Here is a 27,450-nt window from a genome sequence, read left to right on the forward strand (position 1 = left end):
TAGACATCCCAGGCCTCTCAGATCTTATAATCTGGTTGCCCAGTCAGCCCATCAGGAGAAAACCATAACCCTATATATAATACATACTGGGACAGAGGAAATGAAAGGGAACAAGTAGGACGTAGGGGCCAGCAGAAGAGGACTTGTTCAGATGGAATGGTTGGGGGAGGGACCTCTCTGCAGTATTTAAGCTGAGACGTATGGGATGGGGAGTCAGCCCCATGCAGAGGTGCCCATGGGATCTGAGGGTTCAGAGGAATGAGGACCTGCATCCCTGCTCCCTGGTATGCAGTCTCTTTATCTGTGATAAACCTGTCTTCAAAAAGGTGGGCGATAGTGGAACAGGCTGGACATAAAAGGACAAATTGTTTATCATTCTACTTAGAAAAGGTATTTAGAACAGTCCAATTCATGGAGCTAGAAAGTAGAACAGTGGTTGCCAGCTTTTGGGTGGAGGGGAGAATGAGGACTCTCTGTTCAATGGGTACAGAGTTTCAGTTTAGGATGATGACAAAGTCCTGGAGATGGATGGTGGTGATGACTGCACAACAATGTGAATATACTTAATGCCACTGATTGTCCACTCACAAACGTATTAAAACGGTCAGTGTTGGGCCAGGCACAGTGGCTCACACCTGTAATCCCAACACTTTGGGAGGCCTAGGTAAGCAGATCATTTGAGGTAAGGAGTTTGAGACCAACTTGGCCAACATGGTGAAACCCTGCTAAAAATACAAAAAACTTAGCCGGGCATGGTGGTGCATGCCTGTAATCCCAGCTACATGGGAGGCTGAGACATGAGAATCACCTGAACCTGGGAGGCAGAGGTTGCAGTGAGCCGAGATAGGACCACTGCACTCCAGTCTGAGTGATAGAGTGAGACTCTGTCCAAAAAAAAAAAAAAGTAAATGTGTAAATGTTATGTTCTCTACAGTATTTATTACCACAATTTAAGAAAAATAAGGGTCGGGGGCAGGCATGGTGGCTCACAACTGCAATTCTAACACTTTGGGAGGCTGAGGCAGGAGGATTGCTTGAGGCCAGGAGTTCCAGGCCATCTTGGCCAACACAGGGAGACCTTGTCTCTTAAAAAAAAAAAAAAAAAGTAGACAAGTGATTGCAGCATGCTCCTTGGTCCAGATAATGAATTACCTGCAGGCTGAAAAGTGGTTATGCCTCTTCATAGACTTAAAGGTGGAATACATCTTCTTCCCCTACAGAGGGCAACTGTTTTGAGGGGGTAGATCTTATCAGGTGGCACCTAATGCCACAGTGCCTTTGTTCATTCAAATCGTAACTCAAGAAATACTATTTCCAAGGAACTTCCTTGACCAACACATCCTGTTTACCCAAGGAATAACGTCCCCTGAGCCCCAGCATGCTCTTTGGTGTCTTCATGTATGTTTCTCTTCCCACCTGTCTTAGAGAAGTGACACTCATCCCTTCTTCCCTCCTTTTCTGATTCCCCCACCACCTTCACTCCAGCTACGCTCCAAACACGTTTCACACTTCGGTGCAACATTTACATTTGTCACTAGATAAATGAACTACCTCAAGTTTAATTCTCTTTAAGTGTCCATCATAGCAGAATTATTACATCATAGCAGAATTATTACATAAACAGGTTCTGAAATTCATTCATGCATTCATATTATTGAATGAAATATCTTTTAAGCAATGGAAATAAGAGAAGGAGGTTGAGAACCACTGACTTCTACAATTTTATTCAATGCTTTGAGTTTGATTTTCTATTACAGTTTATATTTCCAGTGTTATCCAGTACAACACTTTTTTTCTTAGCCAAAGACAGAATTTTCTTTAAACCATCAATATATAATAGTTATCTACTTCTCCATTTATAACACTCATCATTATAGAAGGTCAAGGCAAATGCATTAGGCCAGGGTTTTTTTTTTTAAGGTCTCTTTTCCTGATGAAGGTGAAGATGGTCAAAGCTCTCTATGAGAAGACAAATGCTCCCTAGGGAGGCATTTCCAGCCTGATGAGAGCCCCAGACGAGGCAGAGAGGGGGACCAGAACTCAGGAGAAAACCAAAGAACATCAACTGGGATGCAGCTGGGGAATGCTTCATGAGCCAAGCCTGTAGCCAACATGGCACTGGACACAACAGCATTCTCCTACCGAATGAGAAGCCATTATTCATTCAACACATTGACTGTGCTTCTCTTCAATAAGCCCTGTGTCAACTGCTGGCAACTCCCCTGCACTCATAAAGCCAAACCTTTCAAGTGCTTGGTGCTCAACATGGCACAGAGCAGGTGTACTCAACACTTAGAGGGTGTTTGAAATCAAACTTCTAGAGGTCGGTAGTCACTAGATGGCTCCTCTCACTACCTGGACATGAGAGTGGATCAATGGACTCCACTTGCTGAAATTCACAAAGAGCAATGGGCTCTCAAGAAGTCGGCCTCCATCCCAAGCCAGTGCTCTACAGACAGGAGAAGGAAGGGGAGCCTGGGTACATGGCCTTCCCCAGAGCTCCCCTAAAGATGCAGGCCCAGAAACTAAAGATCCTGCAGAAGCCTGAAGAATGTTGCCAGGATCCCACCCTCCACTCCACCTCCCCTTTGGGAAAACTCCAGGATATTCAAGTACTTTCCCAGAAGTCTCAACAAATTCTTCCCAAAACCACAGACTCATGATCTACCAATTCCTCAAAGCCATTTCAAGAGGTTCTGAAAGTGAAAGAAAGGAAAAGAGAAGGAGAAAGAGAGAAGAAAGTTAGATCTGTCTTTGTCTAAGAGGGGTAGGAAACAAAGCTCTTCCTTTTCTCTTTGTGCACCAATGGGCACTGTTTATTTGGTGACAAAGCTCCAAATGTTAATTGAATGCATTAAAGGCATAATAACACAATCCAGAGAATTATTTTGCTGTATTTTTAAACTTCCAATGTGCTTGGCTACCTACAGCTGAACAAGAACAGGTAAAAGATCTTCCTGAAATAAAAAACAAGACAGCCCAAGGGGAGGGGAGCAGGCACCTACTTGAGAGTTCACTGGGTTCCCATGGAGAAAAGGGCAACTGCCTGGTGCAAGGCAGTTTGGTATCAATGCAATAATTTCTGAATAGCTGCCAATGCTAAGGTTAAAAAGCAATATTACAAGCCTTCTATGATGACAGCCTACTGGGAGATATTTGTTGAAAATTGCTTTGCCTATCATTTAGTCAGCAAAAAAACCCCACAGTACTAGTTATGCTAGAACTCTGTTGAGCGTGCATCTATAAATGATTCAAATTGTAAGTACATAAAGCCCCCATACAGGTAGATGTAATCACCATAAAAGGCTAGAGCCTCGGCTCTGTTCTTTCACATTGATAGGCCATATACATTTTCACCATATGTTGCCAAATAAGAAGCATAATTATAAAGAAAGTAGATTCTGAGTTTTAAATTCAACTTTTGAAAATGAAATCAGAGTGGCTTTTTTGTCACCAGGCAATAAACTTTTCAGCACATTGTGAAAAACTGACGCTGTACATAGTACAGCATCACATGGACTGACTTAATTGTAACTCTACCTTTTCTGTCTACAAGAAAGGGCAACTTACAAATTGCCAGGGGCAAAAAAGCACAAGCTTTTAACTAGACTGTCTCCTCAAGTCTCCAAATATCCTCAAAACATCTTAAAGTGAGCTAAAGCATGTAAAAGAAAAATAAAGGCCTAGTTATTCAGGGATCAGGGCAGTGTGAGCAAGTTGAGTTAGTTTTCAGTTAAAGCTAGGTTAGGTGGCCAGGTGCGGTGGCTCATGCCTGTAATCCCAGCACTTTGGGAGGCAGAGGCAGGCAGATCACCTGAGGTCAGGAGTTCAAGACCAGCCTGGCTAACGTGGTAAAACCCTGTCTCTACTAAAAATAAAAAAATTAGCCAGGCATGGTGGAGCCACCTATAATCCCAGCTACTCTGAAGGCTGAGGCACAAGAATCGCTTGAACCCAGGAGGCGGCGGTTGCAGTAAGCTGAGATCGTGCCATTGCACTCCAGCCTCGGGGACAAAAGCAAGACTTCGTCTTAAAAAAAAAAAAAAAAAAAAAAAAAAAGGTTAGGAGGTGCCTAACACTACATAGTCTAAATGAATCATTTCTTTTGTCCTTGTCTGTGACTTAAGGAGTAATTTAATTTCTTAGTAGTTTGGGGCTTTTTGCCTGCTCTGATATCAATGCAAGCTTTGCATGGGCACCCCCATTCCTTGTCCCTATGGGCCAGGAGTATCTACCTGAATGCACACAAATAAATCTTCATTCCTACCAAAGACTAAGAGTTTAGGTTTGCTGGTTGGGTGTGCACATGTGTGCATATGAGGCCGTTTGCCTGCAGAAAGCAGGTAGCATAGGCTGCTAGGGAACCCCAGGTGTTAAGGGCATTCCGTGGACCTGCCCTCAGCATCACCACCAGCTCCAGAAAACCCATCTGAATGGTTCCCCCCAAAAGCCCCCACTTTCAGGGTCATTCCAAATCACATCAACACAATTCATGGCCTGGTGAAGGGTGAATGAATCGTCCAAGGCAAACACAGAACTCGCTTTGTTTGGAGGCTGAATCCACAGAGTCAAACTGCAGACTCTGAGAATTGAAAGAGGCTGCCTGGAGCACCTTCGCCCCTGTAGCAATCCCCTATCTCAAAGTTGACCAGCTCCTGCCCATCTGGTGTCACCCTGAGCACATCCTCTTAAAAGCATGGTTTCAGAAAAGCAAAGACAATTCCATGGGAGTGTGGGGCTGGACCCTCCACAGTACTGGAAACCCCACCCGGCTAGCCCTGCAAGCAGTTATGGGCACCAAGGATAGAACAGGAATCAGAGATGATTCCCTTCCATTTTCAGCCAAGGCTGGGGAAACAGAGGCAGTCCCGGGGGAGTGTTGGAAAGTGCATTTTCTATACTTTATGCTTCCTTTGAAGTGGTCAAACGAAGGCAGAAACAGCTGCCATCTAGGACTCAAATCCCCACCACCTTTGTATAACTCCTACCCCCTCCATCTCTCCCAGACCCCTCCACACACACAGCCAACCCCCTCAACAAACAACTGTTCCTTGGTCAAGCTGGGAAACTGTGTTTGTCAGGCTAATTTTCAGAAGTTACTAAAGTGGCCTGGAAAAATGGAAGCCAAGGAGCCTCAAGATTACAAAATAAAAATAGATTTTTTTTTTTTTTATTGAGGCATTTTAAGAGCAATTATGTTGCTGCAGTCATAACAGCCACTTCTACAAACAGCAGGTTTGGAAAATACAAAAGACTCCTGCCACCTCCACACCCACTCCAGGGGCTATTAAAGTTTGGGAAGGAAAAAAAACAGAAAGTGTTTTTAAGACTTTGGGGTTTTTTGAGTTGATTCTTAAAAATCTATTAACATATCCTTTACCATTCAAAGGGAAATAAAACCAAACACACTTTGGGGAGGTGAGATGAACAAAACTACACTTTGGGAATAAAAGATAAAGGGTTTCATCAAGTCCCAAGTTCACGGAAATGTCACTAATCCCTCACCATCAATCACATCTGTGTTGTATTTTCTGATGTAGCCAGCAGAGAAGAACCAGTATCCTAAGAGACACAAATCCTGCTTTTGTTGGGAAAATTCTGTGTCCTGTTACCTGAGAAGACAGACAGAGGGATGCAGACCCTCTCTAACCCAACCATGAAGGGGGTACTCTTGCATCTAGACCTGCTTACAGACCACCCTGCCTCCCCAAATTACCTGTGCCAGCACTGGACCTGAGCCAAGGAGAGTCAACCTTCTATAAAAAGGTGTCTCAGGATAAAACCTTAAATGAGGAGCCTCAGGATAGCTGGTGAATTACTAATAATTTTCAGTTTCTTGACCTGCTGAATATGCAGAAAGTAGTTTCTAAATATCCCGTGAGTTTGTTTTACTATTTACAAATTGAGTCTCTTCGGTAAATCAATGTTGCCAAAGTGGACTGATAAATAAGAACAGAATATCTAAAAATAACCCATGAATTATTCCCCACCAGATAGTCAAGCAAACAAAGCCATTTCCAATGAATCATTCTTGACCCCCACCCTCACCTTGCTGGGTCAAATATAAACTACCCCTGTCTGCAGACGAACCCAGTAGACACTCTGTGTTTTCTAATTTATCCTGAAGAAATCGAAAGGGAATTTGAAAGGTTAATTAAAATTTCTCGTATAGATTTTGTCAACATGCAACTAAGTATACAATATTTAGCTAGATCAAGAGCTAGGTTTCTGAATGATTAAGTATTCTGGTTGATCTAGAATTACCCTACATATATGGATTACCGATGTTCAGTAATTAGAAAAGAAACAAACACACTGAGCAACTTTAACTTTTTTTGGTGATTCAACCCTTGGCCTACTGATTCACACATAGCAGGGCATCAATAAGTGTTTGCTACATGCCTGAATTAAGAAGACACACCAGCATTTAGGAGCACCTTTGAGCCATTGGTCAGCTCATTTCATCATCAATATCTTCATCTTAATTCCCTACACAGACTGAGAACCATTTCTGAAATTTCCACTCTTTATGACTTCTGATTAAAAACCTGCTATGAAGACACAGGAAAGAAGTCAGACAAGGAACAAGAGATGTTTCCCTGGCATTTTCTGTAAAGAGCCAGGTAATAAATGTTTTCAGCGTTCATCTCGCAGGCCGGTCAGTCTTTGTGGAAATCATTCAACTCTGCCACAGTAGTGCAAAAGTAGCCAGAAACAATATGTAAATGAATGGGTGTGGTTGTGTTTCGATAAAACTTTATTTATAAAAATAGGTGGTCAACATTTAGGCCATAGGTTGCCAACCCCTGCACTAAAGTACTGTTTCCTTTTCCTTCATGGCCAAGCATAGGAAAAACTTCCCCCACTGAGCTTTCTTTAATACTTTTACAAAGAACTCCTTTTGTTTTAAATTGCCCTGCTAACTTAATATTATCTCTTTTGTTATACTTTCACAGCCAGACTGAGACACACAGCATGCCAGACTGCGAATTCTGTGTCCTTCAAACTCACGGCCTTTTAATATTTGCTTAACATTCTTGAGAGCAGTGGTCACCAACCTTTTTGGCACCAGAGATAGGTTTCATGGAAGACAACTGTCCCATGGAAGGGGCAGGGGTATTGCTTAAGGATGAAACTGTTCCACCTCAGATAATCAGACAATTCTCATAAGGAGCATGCAACCTAGATCCCTCACATGTGCAGTTCACAACAGGGTTCATGCTCCTATAAGAATCTAATGCCAGTGCTCATCTGACAGGAGGTGATGCTCTGGTGGTAATGCTCCTTTGCCGGTCACTCACCTCCTACTGTGCAACCTGGTTTCTAACTGGCCACAGACCAGTACCAGTCCATGGCCCGGGGATCTCCAACTCCTGTTGTAGAGGGAAAACTGATTGCTATGTCAGGGAAAGGTAAGAGAGACCATCATTTGGGCACTCAAATTTTCCTGCCTGGTTCCCAGCAATTCAGCTCAGGCCCAAACTTGCAAACCCTACTCAGTGAAACCTAAGAACAGAAAGTCTGAGTTTGAATCCTGATTCTGCCAAACATTTGATTTGGGGTGAGTTACTAAACTTCTCTTAATGTATGTTTCATCAACTAGAGATGAAGACAACCAGTCCTATCTCACAAGGTTAATTATTTTGACAATTACTTACTGAACACTCATAAGGTTCAATACACCTGATTCAATAATACCTGGCCCTGTTCTAGACACTGCAATATGGGGATGAATATCACAGCCAGGGCCCTGCTCTTCTGTAGCTTGTATTCTAGCAAGGAACAAGTAAACCAAAAAATGAAAAGTAATTTCAGACAGTATTGAGTACTGTATTTGCTTACTAGGACTACTGCAACAAATTACTACAAATTTGATGTCTCAAAGAAAAAAAGGCCAGGCACAGTGGCTCATGCCTGTAATCCCAGTACTTTGGGAGGCTGACCCAAGTGGATCATAAGGTCAGGAGTTCAAGACCAGCCTGGCCAACATAGTGAAACCTCGTCTCTACTAAAAATACAAAAAATTAGCTGGATGTGGTGGCAGGCGCCTGTAATCTCAGCTACTAGGGAGGCTGAGGCAGGAGAATCGCTTGAACCTGGGAGATGAAGGTTGCAGTGAGCCAAGACCGTGCCACTGCACTCCAGTCAGGGTGATGATGCGAGACTCCATCTCAAAAAAAAAATGTGTGTATATATATATATATAAATAAATATATATAAATATATAGTATAATTTATATCTCAATATCTAAATATATATATATTTATATGTTTTTTTCACAGTTCTGGAGTTCAGAAGATCAAAATTAAGGGCTATGCTGAAGGTTTCTCTGAAGGTTCTAAGAAATCACTCTTCTTTGCTTCTTCCTGCTTCTGGTGGCAGTACATCTCCAGTCTTTGCCTCTGTTTTCATGTGGCCTTCTCTCCATATCCTCTCCTCTTAAAAGAACAACCAGTCATTGGATTTGTGGCCTATCCTAAATCCTGGATGATTTTCTCTCAAGATCCTTCATTGCTAGGGTCTGAATGTTGGTGTCTTCCCAAAGTTCACAGGTTGAAACCTAATGACCAAGGCAATAGTATTAGGAGGTGGGGGCTTTGGGAGGTGATTAAGTCATGGAAGCAGAGCCTTCAGGAATGAGATTAGGGCCCTTAGGGCTACACAAAGGCACCAGAGATCTGCTTTACCCCTTTGAGCATATAAGAACACAGCTAGAAGGTGCCACCTATGAACCAGAAATTAAGCCCTCACCAAACACGGAATCTGCCAGCACCTTGATCTTGGACCTCCCAGCCTCTAGAACTGTCAGAAATAAAGCTCAGTTGTTTATAAGCTACCCAATTTATGGTATTTTATCATAGTTTGGAATGTATGTGTATATATTGTTTATGTGTATATCATTTATATATATGTGTGCACATGTGTATCTGCATATGTATGTGTGTATATCTGTATATGTATTACATATATAATATATGCACGCACACACAGAGTTCCAGATGAAGTAAGACATTGAACTAACCCTATTTCCAAATGAGGTCACATTCTGAGGTTCCAGGTGGACGTGAATTTTGCGGGGGACACAACTAAACCCACTAGAAGTGCTGCAAAGAAATTAAACAGGAACATGGGGTGGAGTTTCGGGGCAGTGTGTTGAGGGTATACTTTAGCCACGATGGCCACAGCAAGCATCTCTGAGGAGGTGACTGCCTAATGAAGAGTGACCAGCTACACGTGGATTGTTCCAGAGTGCTGAGGCACACGTGGGCTTGGACAACAGGTCCCAGGGACCAGATGGAGGCCCATGGAAGTGAGTGAGCAGGTGAGGGAGTCACACTGCAGGAAGGCCAGTGCCGTGGCAGCAGCGGTGGGTCATGGGGCCAGATCCTATAAGCTGATGTGAGAACTAAATGTGGTAAAAGATCCCAAGAACTAGGATGCATTAACTCCTCCTCCGCAAGGGCTAAAAGGGCTGAACTTGTAATCCATCCACCAAAGAGAGTGGGTGGTCCAAGCCTAGGAAGCCCCAAACCACAGCAGGCTTCTGATCAGAGTCTGCATTAATTTATAGACGTCTCTCCCCCACGCCCCCACACAATACAGGTGGTTTCCTGATGCAGGATATTAACTTTCAGCTGCTGGAGGTCCCAAACCTCCATGCTGGCCTAAAAGGTTTCGTCAGGTTTGGATAAGCCTCAGATAAGGAGCTGAACTTTTGCGGGCTTATGAGAACTGCACCTGCAATCCTTCAGAGATTCACTCATCACGAACCTTAATCCATCTCAAATAAAACCTGTGCATACAGACGTGCTTTCCCACCCATGGCTGTTTAATGAGGAAAAAGAACAGCTTTGTCTGTTCTGTAAAAGCCTCCTCTATTTACACTGTACCCATGGATTTAATTTCCGAGATTTACATTTTAATTCTTTAAGATACGCAGGAGATAAATGGATAGAGAGGCCCAGGTTGAGACACAGCCCTTTCCCGTAAAGATAGTCGCCTTGTTTTCCTCTCTTCCAAGCCCTGGTTTCCTTCTGTTGCCAAATGTAACCTGGTTTCCTTTTCTACCTTCCTTAGGGCGTCTTCCCTATCTGCCAGCCCTGGACTCTCTTTCTTGCCCCAGTCCTCCCTTGATGCTTCTCTTTTATTCTGGGCCACCCACATTGGCTGGTCATCCATCTGTAGTGGTTGAAGAGTTCTTTCCCAAAATTCTTGTCCCCTCGAACCTCAGAATGTGATCCTATTTGGAAATAGGGTCTTTGCAGAGGTAATTAAGTTAAAATGAGATCACGATGGATTAGGGTAAGCTCTAAATCCCAAATGACTAGTGTCCTCATAAGAAAAGGAGAAGACATTCAGAGACATGCAGAGACAAAGACCACGTGATGACAGAGGCAGAGATGGGAGTGATGCAGCTACAGGCCAGGGAATACTACGGACTGCTGAGAATCCCCAGGAGCTGTAAGTGGCCAGGACAGATCCTCTCCTAGAGCCTTCAGAGAGAGCACGGCCTGCTGACACCTTGATTTCAGACTCCCAATTTCTAGGACAGAGAGGGAATAGATTTCTGTTGCTTTACACCGCCTCTTTTGTGATCCTTTATTATAGCTTCCTAAGTAACTGCAGCATCTAAGTCCAGAGCCTACTCTGCAGCCATCCCTCAGGCATTTTGGCCCCAAGCTTTCTTCTCGCCTGATGCTCTGCAGCCAGACCCCAAACCTGCCTCCTCCTCTGAGGTAGTCCACCTCTGACAGACCTCTGCATTTATGCCTATGGAGGCCACATAATTTCTCTTTATCTAGAGGACTCCAACTGGATGGGATCTCTTTTTCCTCAACATTTTACTATAAAGTTTTCAAATATGTAGCAAAGTTGAATGACTATTACAATGAACACTCATACTCCTACCCCCAGACTCTACCACTAATGTTGTTCTATACTTGCTTTACCACAAAGGTATCCATCCATCCACCTCTCTATCCATCCAGCAGTAAATATAAATACATCTTATTTCATATGCATTTCAAAGTAAATGGCAGATACCAGTATACTTGTCCCTAAACATTTCAGTTAACACATCATTGACCAGGGTTGGTATTTGTTTCATTTTTTTCCTTTTAAAGTGAAATTTACATACAGTGAAATGCACAAATCTTAAGTGTATGTTCGCTGAGTTTTGACAAATGTATACACCTCTATAGCCAAAACCCTACTAAGATAGAGAACACTACCACCATCCCACAAGATTCCCTCTTGCCTTTCAAGTCAATCTCTACTTTCACTTCCCCAGAAGCAAACAATGTTGAGTTTTTTCATCATAGTTTAGTTTTAAGAATTTCACATAAATGGAACCATATAGAATGTTGCCCCCTTTTGCGAAGGACTGCCTTCACTGAGTGTAATGTTTCTGAAATTCATCATGTTGTGTGCAACCTTTGTTCCTTTTTATAGTTGAGTAGTGTTCCATTTGATGAGTATCACAGTTTGTCCTTTCTCCTACTGATGGACACCTGGACTTTTTCCAGTTTGAGGCTATTATGAATAAAGCTGCTATGAAGATTCATGTACAAGTCTCCTTCTTAGACACATGCTTTCATTTCTCTGGGGTCTGGGTGAGATCTCTGACCCGATTATGGCACTGTCTATCTTGATCCAGTGGCAAGCACCACTCAGCTTACTGGTCCCCTCCAAGATGACTGTGTAATGTAGTCATAAAGAATTCAGACCAATTTTCTGGGTCTGAACTCAGATTCAGTCCTTCACTAGCTGTAAGACCTTCTGCAAAGTTTGACTTCTTAACTTCTACTTAAGTTTTGGGAATCTATTTCAGCATCTGAGACCTGGGGATGGAAATGGAGATTAGTGAGTATGTAACTCCTACGGGGATTCTCTTAGTCAGCTTGATCTGCTGTAGCAAAATATCTGAAACCACAAAGATTTATTTAGCAACTAATATTTATTTCTCACAGTTCTGGAGATTGGAAGTCCAAGATCCTGGTGCCAATAGGGTGGGGATCTTGGCAAGGACTCTCTTCCTGGCTTGCAGATGGCGGCTTTCTTCCTGTGTCCTCACATGGCAAAGAGCAGAAAGCTGAAGCTCTCTACTCTTTTTTTATAAGGGTGCTAATCCCATTCATGAGAGCTCTACCCTATGACCTAATTATACCCAAAGGCCCCACTTTCTAATGCACACATTGGGGTTAGTATTTTAACATATGACTCTGGGGAAAATAAAAACATTTAGTTTATACCAGGGTCATTTTGGGGAGAAAGTGAGTTAATGTATGTGGAGCGCTCATTGACATGCCTGGCACACACTAAGTCAGTTAGTCAGCAGAAACAACCATTATCTTCTACCACCCCACATACAATATGGACAGTTTTATGGTGTGCTGACAGTGCATGCTATTTCTCTGTTTAAAGAGCTGCAATGACTTCCTTGGGCTTTCTAGAACAAGTCTAAACTCTGCTGCCTAGGTTTTCAAATAACCAAGAAAATCATTGTTCAAGCTATCTAAAATATCATTTGTTTCCCTCTTAAGGAGGTGGAATTTCATCAACTCAGGAGTATGATACTCATGCTGATTGGGAGTGCTGAGTCACTGACTGGTAGTCCGTGAGTAACTAAAGGAGTAATAAAAATGAGTAATATAAACGGGAAAACTCAATAGCCAATACTACTCACTTGGTAGACAAAAATCTCTTCAATCATACTGAGAGTGTTAGGGGGCAGAAGAAAAGAGAGGGTTTTTTTTTTTTTTTTTTTTGCAGTAAACACATTAAACACAGTAAACACAAAGGCTCCATAACTGGCTCCATCCAATCCTAACCCAGAGTCTGCCAGGTTTGCTGCCCTCTCAACATCCCATAAACACAACACTGTACTTGTTTTGGTCTCCACCTCCGTTCAGACTGTCCTCCTCCCACCTCCTGCTCCCCGGGGTTGCCCTTATCCTGCCCAATTAGACATTCAGCTTCCTTCAAAACCATCTCCCAAACCATTCTTGTAGTAGTCTCTCCTTCAGGGTCACCTATCTGTAAAGCTTCCTCCTGCACTGGAAGAGGACGGCACCCACAGACCAACCAGCCTTGGGTCTCCAGTGAAACTGTTGGTGCTTACAAAACAGAGGCAGTATCTGCTAAGTCCCCTGGAGTCCCTGCTCATGTCTTGTACAAACCTGGGAAAGTAAATACTTGCTGATTCATTCTAGGTCCAAACACTGTCCCCGCCCCCCTCACCTCTGCCACCCACTCCAAAAAATGGTAGTGAGGGAATAAAATGGAGAAAGATTTTTAGATTCAAGAATAAGATAAGATTTGGATTCACTGTCAACATGATCATCGATTATACTACCAGAGTTCTGCCTCACCCTCATAAAAGAACCTAGGCTATCAAATACAAATGCACAAGCAGCATGTGCATACACTCAGCCCACACAAAACACTGATTCCTCCAAACTTTGTCAACTTTTCCACTTTCGTTCATCAGACATCTATTGAGCCCCTACTATGTGCTCAGCACTGCACTGGGTGCCAGGGATTCAAAATAAAAGACAAGATCCATCATCTCTAGGAGCTCAATCTGGTGTGGGAATCCAGATGTGCAGACAGATCATTCTGAGAGTGGGAGAAAAGTGCTAACAGAGGGGTGGGCAGAACTCCCACTTGGGGGGTGGGGTGAGTCAGAGGCAACCTGACTTCCAGCAGAAAGGATTTGGGCTGAGTTTTGAAGAATAAGCAAAAGCAGCAGTATATCTATAAGGGGCATTGGGTGGCACCTTCTCAAAGATTTCAAAGGAAAATGTCACAGTGGCTGTGAATATGGTCATAGTAAGACATTAGAGAACCGTGTGGAAATGAGAGTATGCTCTCCCCACACACACCAGAGACAAGCATCTTGTATTCGTCCATTCTCACACTGCTATAAAGAACTAACTGAGACTGGGTAATTTATGAAGAAAAGACTTTCATTGACTCACAGGCTGAACAGGAAACATGGTTGGGAGGCCTTAGGAAACTTATAGTCATAGTGGAAAGGGAAGCAAGCACGTCTTACCATGGCGGAGCAGGAGAGAAAGGGAGCTAAGGGGGACGTGCCACACACTTTTAAACCATTACACCTCGTGAGAACTTACTCACTATCATGAGAGCAGCAGTGGGGAAATTCACCCTCATGATCTAATCACCTCCCACCAGGCCCCTCCTCCAGTTTGATATGAGATTTGAGATTAAGGGGAGGACACAAATCCAAATCATGTTATATCCCCAGCTGAGCCAGCCCCATTAATGGCAGACTCTGGCTACTTTTCTGAGGATGGGGTGTTGAAAAGAGGTAAAAGAACTCCAGGTAGAGCAACCAATCCATCCAAAGGCATAGGAGCAGGCGTGGATGAGCATTTTGAAGAACAGGGATCAATCTGGCCAAGCCTTATGGAGATGAATGGGGTGAGGTGGGGGAGGAGTGCTAGAAATGAAGGCAGGTATTAGGGCTGGAGGAGGTCCGGCCCAGGCCCAGTATCCCCTAGAAGAAAGCCACTTGTCAATGAGTGGTCACACCCAGCCATCAGCAGAGCATATTACCAAACCTACTGTCAAGTGTAAAGAACACATTTCTATCGACTCCCAAAATTCATTACAAAAGATCACTTCAGCCACAAACAAAAAATTCGCATGAATCAACTACAATTGTTTGTAATTCTCTGTGACTTCCAGCAAGCCAGGCTCCAAAAACAATGCAAGTGGGGCTCCCAGACATCAGGGGTCCAAGAAGCCCCCACTTTCTGACTGCTGGGCTGAAGGGAACCAGGTGCACCAGAGGCAGCAGAAAGAATCAGAAAATAGGCTCCACATATCTCCACAGGCACCCGTGTCAGCCGGCTGATAGATGCAGCCTTCACAGCAGGTCTCCAAATAATAACAGCTCTGGCTGGAGAGGACTGTGCACCAGCACAGGCATCTGGGAAGGGGCATCAGAGAGAGGCAGCTGGGGGAAGTTGACACATGGGTGCCAGTCCAAACAGACAAACATGCTCAACCAATCATGCATACAACCACCCTCCTGCCCAAGCAAATTCCCAGAAGCCTCATAATCTAGCCCCAGGGCAAACTCAGAGACTTAAAAGATGGCTCTATCATGGTTCCCAGAGAGCAACAATCTCAATTGAGAAAAAGGTACAGAGGGTTTAAGCACTCAATCAATTAGGGAAGGTACAGAGGGTTTAAGCACTCAACAGCTGGAGTATTATAAACAGTTCTGTTGTTTTGTCCCTGGCTTGCCTAGGCTACGGGAAAAGTACAAATGACTTTGCACAGAAACAAGACACTATGCAATTGGCCTCTGCTCTAGATAAGGCAAACCCGGCCAGGCGCGGTGGCTCAAGCCTGTAATCCCAGCACTTTGGGAGGCCGAGACGGGCGGATCACGAGGTCAGGAGATCAAGACCATCCTGGCTAACATGGTGAAACCCCATCTCTACTAAAAATACAAAAAAACTAGCTGGACGACCTGGCGGGCGCCTGTAGTCCCAGCTACTCGGGAGGCTGAGGCAGGAGAATGGCGTGAACCCGGGAGGCGGAGCTTGCAGTGAGCTGAGATCCGGCCACTGTACTCCAGCCTGGGCGACAGAGTGAGACTCCGTCTCAAAAAAAAAAAAAAAAAAAAAAAAAAGGCAAACCCACTGAGAAGCTAGCAAAGCTAGAATTGGCTGAGAAGTCCTGAGAATAAGCCTGGGTCTGGCGTAGAAGCAGAAGGGCATGCGATAAACTTGTACTTCTACTTCTGAGCAGTCAGGTCTGGCCTCGGAAAGGGTCAAGGATCTGTGATTCTGTCCCACTGTGGGTAGATGAAAGCCCTTCTCTAGGTGTCAAGAAAGCAGACTGAACCCAGGTAGACTGACCCGAAGTCAAAATCCTGGTCCAGATGACTTACCGTGGGAGTGGGAGTTTACAAATAACCATATTAGAGGAGGCTAGAATGTTCCATGTGGTAATGGGTTAGAGTTGAACACATCAAGAGGAACTCATGCTTAATTTAATATTTATATACCTGGTTATATATATACATATTTACAGATATGTGTATTTACACAGGTCGGTGTACATGCATCTACTTATTTGCTCTGTCAGCTAGGAGGGCCTAAAAGAAAGGACACCCCGGTAGCAATAAGCACACCTAACACCCAGATCTTGGTTTCTTGTATGATTCTTCAATGATCAGAACCATAACTCCTTGGAGAAATGATTGTACAATCCTATTGATTGTGGGATTGCGGTGGGAAAAATAAATGATGAGCCTGGAGCATCTTCTAGTGCCATAAGTATTATAGAAGTGCTCAAAAAGTTACTTTTGTTAAGGAATATGTCAAAGGGGCATAGAAGCCAGCTGAAAGAGCTCCAAGTGGCCAAAGCGGGAACAATTTGAGCAACAAAATAAAATAGTAATAGATTAGAACTCAAAGCATAATGTAAATATCTATGAGTTCATATTGATGTAAGTTATTGAATAATTAATACATGAGGGATAAGAGGCAAGTCTCCAATGCAGAAGAATAATTTATGTAGATACGCGACCCTCAATGAGGTAGAACATAACTCCCCACTCCTTAAAGGTAGGCTGTGCCTAGATTTCCTTCCAAAGTGTATAGTATGGAAAGGAGGAGGAATGTAACCACACCAGTGGTGAAACTTGACACACACTATTTTAGCCAAGTGATCAAGATCAACATCAGCTGCCATAAATCACACTGATAGTATGTGCCCTTGATAGGATGTGATGAAAATGGCGCTTTGCCTCTGTGATATTCCTCACAAAGACCCATAACCCAGTCTAACCAATAAGAAAAACATCAGGCCAGGTGCGGTGGCTCAGGCTTGTAATCCTAACACTTTGGGAGGCTGAAGTGGGAGAATCTCTTGAAGCCAGGAGTTGAAGTTTGCAGTGAGCTATGATCACACACTGTACTCCAGCCTGAGTGACAGCGAGACCTCTGTCTCTACAAAAAAGTGTTTAAAATTTAGCCAGGCATGGTGGTGCATGCCTGTAGTCCCAGCTACTCACGAGGCTGAGGCAGGAGGATCACTTGAACCCAGGAGTTGAAGGTTGCAGCGAGCTATGGTTGCACCACTGCACTCCAGCCTGGACAACAGAGACCTTGTCTCTTAAAAAAAAAAAAAAAAAAAAAATTGGACTAATTCCAAGAGAGGAGCACCTACAATATACCTGACCAGTACTCCTTAAAACTCTCAAGGTCATTCCAAATCAAGGAACGTCTAAGAAACTGTCTACTGTGGTCTGAATGTTAGGCTCCTCCTACCCCTTTCACATGTTGAAAGTTAATCCCTAGTGTGATAGTATTAATAGGAGGGGTTTTTAGGAGATGATGAGGTATAAGGGCTCTGCCCTCACAAATGGGGTTAGTGCCCTTTAAAAGAGGTTTGGGGCCACCATTTTGCCCTTTTGCCATGTGAGGACACAGCTAGAAGGTGCCATCCATGAAGCGGAGAACAAGCCCTCACCAGACACCACATCTGCTGGCACCTTAATCTTGAACTTCCCAGCCTCCAGAGCTGTGAGTAATGCATTTCTGTTATTTATAAATTATCCAGTCTACCTGGGATTTTGTTATAGCAGCAGGAAGGGACTAAGTCACTGTCACAGCCAAGAGAAACCTAAGGAGACATGATAACTAAATGTGATGGTGGGATCCTGGATGGGATTTCAGAATAGAAAAAAGGATATCAGAATAAAAAACTCAGAGGAGCTGAATAAACTATGGACCTTAGTAATAAAGTATCCGTATTTTAACAAATACACCAGACAAACGTAAGATGCTAATGAGAGGGGAAACTGAGTACCAGGTATATGAAAACACACTGTACTATCTTCATAATTTTTTATATCTTTCAAGCTTTTCTGTGAAATAAAGCCTAACAATTAAAAAATAATCCTGGCCAGGTGCAGTTGCTCACGCCTGTAATCCCAGCACTTTGGGAGGCCAAGGCAGGCAGATCATGAGGTCAGGAGATCGAGACCATCCTGGCTAACACGGTGAAACCTCATCTCTACTAAAAATACAAATAATTAGCCAGGCATGGTGGCGGGTGCCTGTAGTCCCAGCTACTCAGGCGACTGAGGCAGGAGAATGGCATGAACCCGGGAGGTGGAGCTTGCAGTGAGCCAAGATGGTGCCACTGTACCCTAGCCTGGGTGACACAGAGAGACTCTATCTCAAAAAAAAAAAAAAAAAAAAAGAAAAAAAATATTAATCCTGGCTCTACCACTCACTAGTTCTCTAACCATCATTAGGTCAATTCTATACTGTGCCTTTGTTTTCTCCTCTGTGAAATTGGATTATCAGTTAAAACTGTAATCATGTGTCACCTAATGATGGGGATATGATCTGAGAAATGCCTCATCAGGCAATGATCTCATTTGTGCAAATGTCAGAGTATACCTATACAAACCTAGGACGTGTTGCCTACTCCACACCGAGGCTATATGGCATAGTGTATCGCTCCTAGACTACATACCTGTACAGCATGTTACTGCACTGAATATTGCAGGCAATTGTAACACAATGATAAGAATCTACGTATACATAAACATAGAAAAGGCATAGCAAAAATCCAATATTATAATCTTATGGGACCACCATCATTTAGGCTGTCATTGACGGAACTATTGTTATGCAGCACATGACCGTTCCTTACAAAGTTTGGGGGTAGATTCAGTGAGGAAACATGTGCAAAATACTTAGCTCAATGTCTGGAATACAGGGGCACACAAATACTAGCATTATTATTATCCCAACAAAATTTTTAAAAGGGGCTGGGCACGGTGACTCACACCTGTAATCCCATCACTTTAGGAGGCCAAGGTGAGTGGATCACAAAGTCAGGAGATCAAGATCATCTCGCCAACAAGGTGAAACCCCATCTCTAGTAAAAATACAATATAGCTGGGCATAGCGGCGCGTGCCTGTAATCCCAGCTACTCGGGAGGCTGAGGCAGGAGAATCACTTGAACCTGGGAGGCAGAGGTTGCAGTGAGCCAAGATCACACCACTGCACTCCAGCCTGGCGACAGAACTAGACTTTGCCTCAGGAAAAAATATATATACACATATATATGTATGCGTGTGTGTGTGTGTGTGTGTGTGTGTTTTTAAAGGACAAACTGCTCTTCTTTTATAGACACCACCTCGACTAAAAAATCTAAAAGTTTCCTTCTTTCCTGATTAGGAATTTTGGAAGACAAGTTAGTGGTAGGAGACCCTCTAAAACCTCACCCCAAACTTATGCCCTCAGATGGCAGTGGGCACACAATGAATCTGCGACAAGGAAAGCTCCACCCCGAGGTCACCTGGCAGGGAAGAGGCAGCCTCACACAGCCCCCATGGAATGTGATACAACATCTCAGAGAATGTGATTATTTAAATCCGGTTATCATTTTCCTCATACATCACACACACACACACACACACACACACACACACACACACACACACAAAGTGAATCTATGCAAAATTAAATGGTAATGTTGTTCCGTTTGTGCCGGAAAGATGGATGCATTTCCTACATGACTTCGAATATTCTACTGATTCTATTGAAACATTTGCACAGAGGAGCGTGACTGGGGAACCAACCACTTTCCACCATAAAAGTGCTCATGCATTTTTCTCATTTCCTAGTTTGCCATCACATAACAACTTGGAATGTTTACCTGGAAGTGATAACAACAGATTTCATTTATTCACTCAAATCCCGCACTCATAAAGAAAACAATCCTTCATAATGTAAAACATTATCAGCGGGAGCATAATGCATGGCTGAGGGGTTGTACCTTTATAATGATAGATGGGTTTTCAGAAGTGACGAGTAAACCTAAGACGAAGGCCCAGCAGTTTGACCCGTAAGTTTGAAATATGCAAAAGAGCTCAAGTCAAGCTCCTGATAAATGGCAGTGGGCCTGTCACCACAAGCCCACCCCAACAATTAACAGGCTTGGCGCTCGGCTGCCAGAAACCAAACTATGATTTATTGTTCTCTTCAAATTAATAAAACAATGCCGTCCACTGTGGATTCCAGTATTTACCCATGTGAGAAAGAGCTGATGTTTCAAAATGGCCACGTGAACAGGTTATACTTCTGAAACCACATTCTTTTAACCTTAATTCACCACCATGAGGGAAGCCTCCGCTTTTACCCAGGTTATCTAGTGTAGAGCCAAAACCTGCACAAGGGATATTTCTGTACTCTATTAACTCAAGTCCACTTAAAACTTCTCAAGATAGAGCATCTACAGAAAGACAAACAGGATCTCTTCAATTCTCTCATTTTACAGATGAGAAAACTGAGGCCAGAGGCCAAAGCACCTAGCCCAAACTCCCCCTGCAAATGCAGCAACCCTGCTGGAGAAAAACTGAGGTTTCCTCATCACCAGCCACCAATCTGAGATCAGAAGCCATTCTGGCCATAGATGAGTTCACTTTGTTTGTTTAACCTTTAATTAAAAGCTTAAACATTGTAAGGTTTGGCACACCATTCCAGATTCCTGGCTTCTCTTGAAAATCCTGGCTATGTGGCAATCATGGGTCCAAATTCCTGCCTCACTCGGCAGGGCTGGGGAGTAGCTGCCCATGGCAAATGGGCATGCGGTGCTACAGCCCCGCAAAAAACCCCTTTCTTTGTTGCCAATGGTCCTGGAGACCTTGGAATTGGTGTCTTTCCTCTGCATTATACTCAGCTGAGGCTAAAAAATATATGGTATATATATATATTTTTTACCTCATATGCATGTAATACACATGATACACACATGTATGTATGTATTGCAGAAAAGTGGCTATTTAAAATCTGAAGATACATATAGGAATATTTTAATGATGTCTTGATGAGCATAATTTGCCAGCCTTAAGGAGAGCAGATGTAAGTCATGGGCACAAGACCCTTTTGAGGCAAAGCGAGCAGAAAGTGGGCACTCAGCAGAGGTGAGCTGGCTGGGAATGGGGCTACCCGTTCCCACCGCCTGAGAGCGCAGAGACTCACGGAGCAAGGCAGTTAGAGCCTCCCACTCAGCACTCAGCCCTGGTCCTGATTTGTATTTCTCGTGTACCGTTTTTTGCGTTTTCACAGCATCCAGAGTGGTCATTTTTAAATGTGAATAAGATCATGCCATTCTCCTGCTTAAAACTCATCTCTGACTCCCTTTCTCTCAGCCCCCCAGATGCCTGCCCTGTTCTCATTGTTCATTTCACACAACTTTCTCCTTCACTGGCGAGCTCCAGACACACCCCAGGCTTTCTTCTGAGCCTGGAACATCGGGTGTTCCTATCTTGTAAATCCTTCTGTCCTTCACCAAGATACTTCAATAACTGGCGCTACTTGTCATTCTCTGGCCACTCCTCCTGCAGTGGCCCCGGTAGCCACTAGCACATCACCCTGAGATATTTTCTTCATTCATCCCTGTTTGAATTTACCAAGTTTATTTGTAAACTTGGCTGCAGAATGTCCCTCAAGCTAGACTATAAGTTCTCTGAAAACAGGACCCTGTGCTGTCTTATTCACTTATTCTCAAAGTCTAGAAAGTGCCCTGCACATATGTACCAGCTGCAGAATAAACATGTCATGCCCTGTGTTTGAGGGGTATCGCAAATTACTGAAGCCAGAAGAAAAATCTCTCCATTAACAAGATTCTGGATCCAGATGAGAACAAGGGAGGAGGAAAGGTTATGCTTCCCTGGGCTCAGAGTCTTTAAGGGACTTCAGCTGGCAGTGCAGGGAGGATTAACTAAATGGTGAAATCTTTATACTATGCCCACTTACACTTTAAAATGCTCTGCTGAGTGGTACTGCTGTGATTTCCAAGCAGCTTGCTCAGTTTCTGTTCGATTTCAGAATCAAGGTTGAGGCAACGGATGAGCATTCAAAAGGTGCTTCAGTAACTTCAAATGAGGCGTGCATGTGTGTCTGTGTGGTCCTGACTTCATCATTAGTAAACGATTGGTATTAAAGTGCTCTAAAACTCAAGACTCTAGACACGCATGCACATATTGAATTTTCAATTGCATTTGAAGTTGTGAAGAGCAATTCTATGGCACTTTGGAATTCCTGAGAGCCACCCAACGTCTCTGTGGACAACAGGGAATGTAGGTCAATTAAGGCTCCTTGAAAACATGGCCCCGTGGCCCCGGAACTCGTATGTAGAAAGGCCCAGCTGCAGGCCTGCTGGTCCTTGACCGTCCTCAGACTCTATGGTCTCAACGTCACAGCAAGTGGCATTTACAGATGAAAGAACAGAAAGAAGCTATAAAATGGCATGAGAGCAGGGTAGAAGCACATTCTCACGTGCACATGCCACAGCTACAGCAGAGAAAACCCAGCAGTAACTGCTGTGCTGTCACCTACTATAACAAGATTGATCTGTAGTGAAATATAAGATAATGCAATCCAGAGGAAATAACTGCTGTTTCCTCTGAGAACGTCTGATGTTGTCAGCTGCAAGCCTGCTTCCCTCTTCTGCCTGCCACAGTGCACAGCAGCCCAAATAAGCAGGGACTCCACTGGGCAGAGTCCTCCCTCCCTCACTGCCAGAAGCACACATTTATCAAGCAGTGTTTCCCCCAACTGCCCGTGACTCCTTGGCCACGTCAAAGCAAGCAGGGCCTGGATGCCCATGGCGTGTCCAGGAAGGCAGGGCCACTCAATGTTGCTATTGTGTGCATGGGCCTCAGACAACGCAGTGGCATCTGTTCATTTGAAGCTAAGTCATTTTCTGCTTGTGGATTTCCAGCACAATTCATCATCCCCATATTTCAACTTAATGGTACAATTCTGGCCCTGAGTTTCAACCACAGAAGACCTTGTGGAGATCACGGTTTTAGATTCCGCCTGTAAGACACAGAGCTGATGTGACTGTCACCGGCTGAACATTTTACGGAGCAATATTTTCATAAACAGGATGGCCAGAAACAAAGGTAAGGAGGGGGCACCAGCAGGCGAGCTCTTTGCCATTATTTTAGAGAATGTCTCCATATGAAATGGTCCAATACGGCCCGAGCCATGTAAATAATGCACAAAAGCAAGTTCAGTTCCTTCCCTTTGAAATCGGAGTAATACCTTATAAGGGAGCTGCTGCCCACCGACACACAGAGCAATGGGTAGCTGGCAGCTTCCATCTCTGGCAGTTGTTATGAAGTCTCCATAGCCGGTGATTTGTAGATGATTATAACTTTTGCTCTGCATATCATTGTTACTGACAGGCAAATCCCATCAATCGAATGGCATGACTGATTAAAAAAGAAGGCAAACTTGACAGAGGCAGTCTGGTAAGCCATTTTTTTTTCTGCCAATTACAACCACCATGAACGCTCACCATTGTGTATAGAAAAGCCAGATCTGACACCAGCCTCTCCTCTCCCCATTCTCCAGAAGCCTCAACACACATGTTCCAGAAAGACTTTCCAAACTCAAATGTTTCGTGTTTCAAGAGGAAACATGCAATCCAGCGTGGGGTTGCTTACATTCTAGTTCACAGAAAAAACATGATCTGCCTAGAGTGCCCCACCGACCCCCCAGTTTGTCAAGGAAGAAAACTCACTGCAGCAACAGGCCCTGACAGCAGCACTTTCATTACACGAACAGTCACGACACCTTTTCAATTTTGCTCATCTCTTAGTCTCTAGCCAAATGGAACTTATTACTTATAGCTTGTTGGGATTTATGAATTATTTATAAAAGTAAGTCTATGACTCCAGACTCTTAAAAGACAATACAACAGTACCCTCATTGTTATCCACAACTGCAGTTCTATCAGAGAAAGCAGATATTCTCCATAACACATGCTGCATGTTTGGGGTGAAATAACAGTTGTGAAAATACCAAGCCTGTAAGATTATTTGGAAGCTATTTATGGAATGCCTGGGTATATTTTTAAACCAGTCTCTTTTATTCTAAGCCAGCCTTAGATTCCAGAAAGACACAGCAGATGTGTGCTACCAACATATTTCCCAGCTTGACTACAAACAGTGATATCCTGCTACTTTTACCCAGTAGTGTCAAGCTGTGATTAAAAAGGCAATTCCCCCTTGACGTATATCCAGAAGGTCCGAGGAGGCCATGATCCATGAGTCTCCTGCTGCATCCCAGAGCACAACTGCTCTGCATCCTAAGTGGGGATTAAAACATGGGCCAGTGTGGGGTTAGGATTTCACCTCCAGCTCTTCAGAGCACATGACCTTGCCCAGTAAAACAGACGACACTGTACACCCTCACCTGGGTGACACTATCTCAGTCACAGACCCAGTTGGTGAGGTTGAAAGGCATGAGGTGGCCAGCCAGCCATGGCCTTGCCACACCTCTACAACAGTGGCATGTTTGCTTGGCAAAGAAATCTCCACTGGCTCTGCTACAGGGAGCAGCAGCTGACCCAGATGCAGGAGCCCCAACGGACAGGGGCCTTCCCCCAGACTCCCCTCCAGAATCTCAGTCCTCACCACGCCCACAGCATCCCTCCCTCCTTCCGGGGCCCAGCCACAGACCCCTCTCCAAGTGTCCCTGCCCAGCTGTCCAGTCTACATCCTACCCCAAAGCATGGTGCAGAGGAAGAAGCAGAGGTTGGACAGCAGAGGCCCAGGGAGGTTGATGGCACTTTAAGCCACTGTCCTCACGGTGTCCCTGAGGTCCCACATGACGTGTCCATAGAATGAGAAGCCCTATAACCCTCTGCACACAGACCACACCCATATTCCCCAAAGAGCACACAGCCAGTGAAAACGCAGGCAGGAAACAGTGAACTTACCTTGCTGAAAAACATCTGCCAGGAGAGAAGAAAAATAGGGGAGGGGAGAGGGGAGAAAGAGAGGAGAAAAAATATTAGTAACAATGTTGAAAGTCACAGTATGATGATAACATATGCTGACTTTGCTAAGCACTCTATGCATATTTCCTTCAATTCAGGAGACAGTGCTTAAGAGCTCAAGCTCTGGAATGAGACTGCTTGCATTTCAGTCCTGGCCTCACACTTACTAACTCTGTGACTTACAGTTCCCTAAACCACAAAATAGATCTAAGTATGGGAAAAATTAAACAAATGATGACATACATTTTAAGAGCTTAGACCTATGCCCAGTACATAGTAAACATAGAAAAATCAGCAGCTATTATTTATATTGATATTACTTTCACAACAATCTTATAAAGTAAGTTTTATTATAGTTCTCATTTTATAGATGGGGAAACTGAGGCTCCAGAAAGTTAAGTAACTCATTCAACACCATAGAGGAACAAGTCTGTTAGAAAAGTTAAAAAAAATTAATGTATTTTTTCCAGCAAATATTGAGAAGCTACCAAATACCCTAAATGCCAATTACACTGACACCAGGAAACACAAATCTAGGGCCAGGCACGGTGGCTCATGCCTGTAATCCCAGCACTTTGGGAGGCTGAGGCAGGAGGATCACCTGAGGTCAGGAGTTTGAGATCAGTATGGCCAACATGGTGAAACCCCATCTCTACTAAAAATACAAAAATTAGCCAGGCGTGGTGGTGGGTGCCTGTAATCCCAGCTACTTGGGAGGCTGAGGCAGGAGAATCACTTGAACCCAGGAGGCGGAGGTTGCAGTGAGCCAAGATCACGCCATTGCACTCCAGCCTGGGGAACAAGAGCGAAATTCCATCTCAACACACATACACATACACACACACACACACACACACTCTCTCTCTCTCTCTCTCTCTCTCTAGTTAAAAAAATAAACAAGCAGTCACTAACTACCACCCCACAAGAAATTCAATGGCCTGGTTTTGAATTTTATGTAAATGGAATGATACAACATGAATTCTTTTCTTGGCTTCTTTTGGAGTCATCCATACCGTAGCACATGGTAGCTCATTCATTCTCACTGCCATGTGGTATTTCACTGTGGGGTTATACTACAGTTTATTTCTCCACTTGACTGTTGGTGGATATTGGGTTGTTCTCAACGTTTGGAAATTAGGAATTGTGATGAACATTTCCGTACATATCTTTTGATAAACATATGTACAAATGCCAAGTACTTTTTGACATCTCCCACGTGGATTCAGGTTCACCCTGTTTATACCACCTCCCACTCACTCCAAAAGTACTCTCATTTGCTCATGCTTTCTCACTCAGTAACTTAAAGACAAAAGAACACCAGCAGAGATACAGACAGCACTACTCAGACATAAGCCAGTTCCTGCTCTGATGGTAGGACTGTAAAAAGGAATGAAACTTCTAGAAGATAGTTTGATGGTATATAAAAAATATTAAATATGCACTCCTTGGCCCAACAATACCACTCCTAGGACTTTAATCTAATGAAATAACAAAATATATAAAAGAAATCTACATGAATGTTCCTTATGACATTGTTTATACTGGCAAGACACTGGATATTGCCTGATTGTCTGGCAATAAGGAATCAAGCCAAATATAATATATCTCACACAATGGATTATTGTGCAGCTGTTTTAAATGGCTATTATTTATTTATTTTTATTATACTTTAAGTTCTAGGGTACATGTGCATAACGTACAGGTTTGTTACATATGTATATTTGTGCCATGTTGGTGTGCTGCACCCATCAACTCGTCAGCACCCATCAATTCATCATTTATATCATGTATAACTCCCCGATGCAATCCCTCCCCCCTCCCCCCTCCCCATGATATGCCCCAGTGTGTGATGTTCCCCTTCCCGAGTCCAAGTGATCTCAGATGACATGGTTGTATATTTAAATGGCTATTTAAAGACCTTGATTATTTTGAATGAAAATATTAGATAGCAAAATGGCACATATAATCCTGAGCCCATTTATGTACCTGTATGAAGAGAGATCTGTGACAATGGTCACAGAAATATTGATTATTTTCAGGAGATGGAATTTAGGGTTACCTTTTTTACATTTTATGCAAGCATTTCTGTATTAATTTTTAGCAATGAACATGCCTTACATTTACAACCCAAATTTTAAAGCTAATGTTATTTTCATCTTAACAATTAAGTAGGAACTATAATCATCAACATCTAATTTTGCTCTGTCATTACCAGAAACATCAGCTCCTACATAGTCACAAAGAACCAAGGGTCCATCAGTGGTGTGGCTGAGACATGCACCTTGTAGGTTAACAGCCTGCAAGAAGAGAAGATCTATGGTGGCAGTTTTCACTCCACTTGGGCACACGTGACCCCACAGGGAGTTGTTCATACTCCCAAGGGCACACTGAGGCCAGTGGTTGTGGTGCAGGTAAAACAGATTGCAGGCTCATAATTCCCAGGGAATTGGCAAAAACACCACCATTTCTTTTACACTCAACAAAGCCAACTGGGATGTAAATGGGTCCTATCAGTGCCACTACAGGAAACCTTGACTCTGCTCTAATTGATATACACTGTACAGTAGTCTCTAAACTCAGTAATTCATCATTA

General features: G+C 43.6%; 1 protein-coding gene across 4 annotated transcripts in view; it reads right to left on the reverse strand.

Moving 5' to 3' along the window:
* The window catches only part of GFRA1 (GDNF family receptor alpha 1), a 221,330-nt gene that overhangs the window by 133,499 nt on the left and 60,381 nt on the right, over nt 1–27,450 (reverse strand). For 3 of the 4 annotated variants that reach the window (XM_010388907.2, XM_030941301.1, XM_030941299.1), the window contains exon 5: nt 24,798–24,812. The exons of the other annotated variant lie outside the window; for it this stretch is intronic. In XM_010388907.2, coding sequence (XP_010387209.1) covers nt 24,798–24,812 — 15 coding nt within the window. The remainder of the gene's footprint in view (nt 1–24,797; nt 24,813–27,450) is intronic. 4 annotated transcript variants of the gene reach the window in all.

The sequence above is a fragment of the Rhinopithecus roxellana genome, chromosome 11, assembly GCF_007565055.1.
Source record: "Rhinopithecus roxellana isolate Shanxi Qingling chromosome 11, ASM756505v1, whole genome shotgun sequence".
Classification (NCBI taxonomy): domain Eukaryota; kingdom Metazoa; phylum Chordata; class Mammalia; order Primates; family Cercopithecidae; genus Rhinopithecus; species Rhinopithecus roxellana.